The sequence below is a fragment of the Trifolium pratense genome, linkage group LG5 (assembly GCF_020283565.1).
Source record: "Trifolium pratense cultivar HEN17-A07 linkage group LG5, ARS_RC_1.1, whole genome shotgun sequence".
Lineage (NCBI taxonomy): Eukaryota > Viridiplantae > Streptophyta > Magnoliopsida > Fabales > Fabaceae > Trifolium > Trifolium pratense.
The window spans coordinates 4,395,061-4,398,856 of record NC_060063.1 but is presented as its reverse complement, the minus strand read 5'-3'; the positions used below and the strand labels follow the sequence as shown (position 1 = coordinate 4,398,856).

The following is a 3,796-nucleotide window of genomic DNA, read 5'->3' as shown; positions in this document are numbered from 1 at the left end:
TTGCAAAAAAATTATATGGCCTTAGTTTCAATAATACAAGAACATTACAGTACCAAAATACATATTACACTGTCAACATTACATCATTAATAATAGTTCTTAAATAACATTACAAAATATAAAACAAGAAGAAAGCAAGCCAAAAACAAGTGAAATAAACAACAAAAAGCAAGCCAAAAACACAACTCCCATGAGAAAGCCCGCAGCACAGAACCACTGCAGCAGCCAACACAGCAAGGCAAAAACTGCAACAACACACCAAAAAACAAGAACACGCAGACAAAGCAAGAACCACGGCAGGGCTGAGAACCGCAACAAATCTCAACACACCAGCAGAAAAAAACAGGCCACAACACAGCAGAAAAAAGGCCACGACACCCCCAAAATATAAAACACTTGAAAGTTCCAAAATAATAATTGAACAAATTGTTGTAAACACATTGTCTCCATCTCTCCATCTCCATGACTCCATCTACATATCATAAATGAACAAATTATTGGTCATATTATTTGATTTAAAAACAAATAAAAAGATTTAAAAAATTGAAGAATCAAACATACCATTTCATTTTCTTTTCAAGCACATCTACTAATCAGATTCAATATCAGAAAGCCCCTCATTCAATTGTGGGATCGGTGCCATTTCTAAGAATGTATCAAATATAACAAGTTAGACATAACAAAAAATTAAATTTTAATAAAATAGAATCAATTATATATATACATATATATATACCTTCTTCGAGCTTCTCTAAATCTTCCAAATGCTCCTCAATATCAACTGACAAAGGTGAAGATCTTAACCAATTTTGTGCACAAATTAAAGCTTCAACAGTGTGTGGTGTAAGAGAGCTCCTATAACAACTAAGAACTCTACCCCCTGTGCTAAAAGCAGACTCTGAAGCAACAGTTGATATTGGCATTGCCAATATATCTCTAGCTATTAGACCAAGAGTCGGGTATTTGGTAGAATTCACCTTCCACCAATTTAATAAGTCAAAATCAGGATTTTTCTTCTCCCTAGGCTCTGTGAGATACAAATCTACTTCATTTTTACTCGAATTTGGATCTTGATCCATGTCCTTCTCAAATTGATCATACACTTCTGAAGATGTAACAAATTGTGATCCTTCTACTTCTTGTGCAACACTTTCAGCTTCGCCTTTATTTGAGAAACTTCTATATCTTTCAAATATTCTAGATAAAGTTTCCTTAATCTTCTTATTCAAAGAATCAGCAATTTCCTTGTCATAGTATTTATTCAATCCCCAGCTAACAAATTGTAACTTATGACGAGGATCGAAAATTACAGAAATAAAGACCAATATATTCATCTTTGAGACATCCCCCCAATACTTCTCATATTTACCTTTCATATTGGTAGCCATCTTTATAGGATGTATTTTTACACCAATTACACACAGCCTTACCATCTACTTTAGTAAAATGATCCCAAACCCAAGATTTAGGCCTACAAGGTTTTTTTTTACCTGGCTCTTGCTCTGGCTCAACAGCATTAGAAACATCCTTTGTCTTTGTAGATGCTTCCCTGACTTTCCTTTTCTTGTTGTTTTGAACATTGTCACATTGATCTTTGTTACCTTGATCAATAGTTTGTGGTGGTGGTTCCGTTGTAGGCATTGATGATGGACTATTTTCATCCTGCAAAAAAGATGAACAACAAATCATTTTCATACTAACAATACAAACATAAATAACCCACAAGACAAATAAAAATATAAATAGTCATATCCAGTACCTGATTTTCGGTCATGAATATGGAAGCATGAGAACTCACTTCCTTGTCAATAGTCATATCTAAAGTAACTAAACAAAAAACATAAAATCAGTAAAGAAACAAGCCAGAAAAGGAATCTCATTAGCTAGAACTAGAATTAGCAACCCCTAATTAAAATTGTTTTACTGTAATTCAAAGAAAGAGTGAGAGATGAAGTACAGACCGTGATTGAAAGATGAAGAGCTTCAGCTTGGTGAATGAAAAGATGAAGAGTTTTGAACCAGATACGACGACGGCGAGAGATGAAAAACTTTGAAGCTTCGTGAATCAGATACGGCGACGGCGAGAGAGGAGAAACGCTAGCTTCGTGAATCAGATACGGTGAATGAGATATGACAGAGAGTTCTGTTTTGAAATACGGTGAATCAGATACGAGTGAATGAGATACGGCGACGGAGAGAGAGGAGACACCCAGCTTCGTGAATCATATGAGAAACCCTAGTTTTGAAATATGGATAATTGGATATAGAGAGTTCTGTTTTGGGCTGTGGGCTGGTTTGGAAATAGAAATAAATGTAATTGGTGTATACTTGCGGTTCGGTTTGGTTCAGTTTTCATAATTGAAAACCGCCAACCGAACCGAACCGCACGGTTTAGCAGAAAAATCATCCAAATTCATCCAAACCAAATGCGGTTTTTTGCGGTTTCGGTTTGGATTGGTTCGGATTGCGGTTTTGCTTTTGGTTTGGTTCGGATACGATCACCCCTAGTTTGTATTCACTTAGTTAGGTCTCTGAAAAAGTGAAACCTGACATCTATGTGTTTGCTTCTTCTATGCATCACTGAATTCCTACATAGCTTAATTTATGAGAATAGGAATTTCATTTGCCTCAACACGATTGTCCTATTTCCACTTTTACTTACGGTTAAATATGCCTCTGTTCGCCAATATATAAAGATACATGTGTATTTTTTTATATCTGAAGGGACTCAATGGAGTTAGTTAATCCCTCAATATACTCTTATTCCGCCACCCATTACCATACACAGCAAAATTTCTAAATCTTTAATCCGGAAATCTACGGAAGAGTTCTCCATATCTTTCGATCCATTATTTCAAGGGAAGCTAGTAAAATAATAAGAATTTGTTGAGTATAGTAAGTCAAAAAAAAAAAAAAACTTATAAAAAAAAGAGAAGTGTTATACAAACACAATAAATGGACAAATATACAACACTGAAAATGTGTGCTTTGTTATGTGTGGTTCCATGGATTTTCTTTAGAAAAAGTGAATATGTGTTGTATATTTGTCAAATTATTGTGTTTGTATAACATTATGTAAAAAAAAAGTAAGTCAAAAAAAGAATTTGTTGAGTAATGAGCTAGCTGAGCAAATTATTATTGGTGATACGGTTGAGTGGTATTTTATTATATGGAATCTAATTATTATTATTATAAATACCTTGTGTAACACTGAAATCATAATTGATTCATTCATCAAATAAAAATATGTTGTAATAAATTCTAAAGTCGAAGACTCCATTATCAAACTTCTTATATATGTGAGTCTTATGATACTCGTGCAGTCAAATAATAAGATCAGACGATACATGTTTTCATATCAATATTTTAGATTGAAAAAAATGAATTAAAATCTACAAATATATACGATTTAACAATATGATCAAGATCCAACCTTCACCATATGACCAATATGCACAAAACCAAATCCTCCAATGTTGACAACTATATTCCATCCATTTTATTCTTAGCACTAGTATACAACTATACATGCATATGAAACATACATATTTAATGAAGGTTCATGTCCACATTTCTCATTGCTCTTAATTTCCACATATTATAAGCAAGAAGTTCTTGCTAACAAGATAATTATACTTTATATATATCGCCAAAACAAACAAAATAAGATGAAAAAAGCACATTAGTTAAAAAAAAAAAAACGAAAAAAGCACAATTAAGAAAACAATTTACATAAGTACTTTGTTTCTAGCATAAGATTTAATTTCAACATCTAGCTCAAAATCAGACCCGGATT

At 33.2% G+C, this 3,796-nt stretch overlaps 1 protein-coding gene across 1 annotated transcript; it reads right to left on the bottom strand.

Moving 5' to 3' along the window:
* Window positions 1–1,398, bottom strand: LOC123887384 (zinc finger BED domain-containing protein RICESLEEPER 3-like). Its single transcript, XM_045936710.1, has 3 exons — window positions 737–1,398; window positions 562–645; window positions 1–472 (listed from the first exon to the last, which is right to left on the bottom strand). The coding sequence occupies exons 1-2, from the start codon at window positions 1,386–1,388 to the stop codon at window positions 590–592; spliced, it is 708 nt and encodes a 235-aa protein (XP_045792666.1). The 5' UTR covers window positions 1,389–1,398; the 3' UTR covers window positions 1–472; window positions 562–589.
* Window positions 1,399–3,796: the final 2,398 nt, after the last annotated feature.

Excerpts from the sequence above, each read along its gene's own strand:
- LOC123887384 (XM_045936710.1), bottom strand. The coding sequence starts at position 1,388 with ATGGCTACCAATATGAAAGGTAAATATGAGAAGTATTGGGGGGATGTC. Across the intron at positions 646-736 it reads TTTAGAGAAGCTCGAAGAAG|AAATGGCACCGATCCCACAA; the intron begins GTATATATATAT and ends ATACATTCTTAG.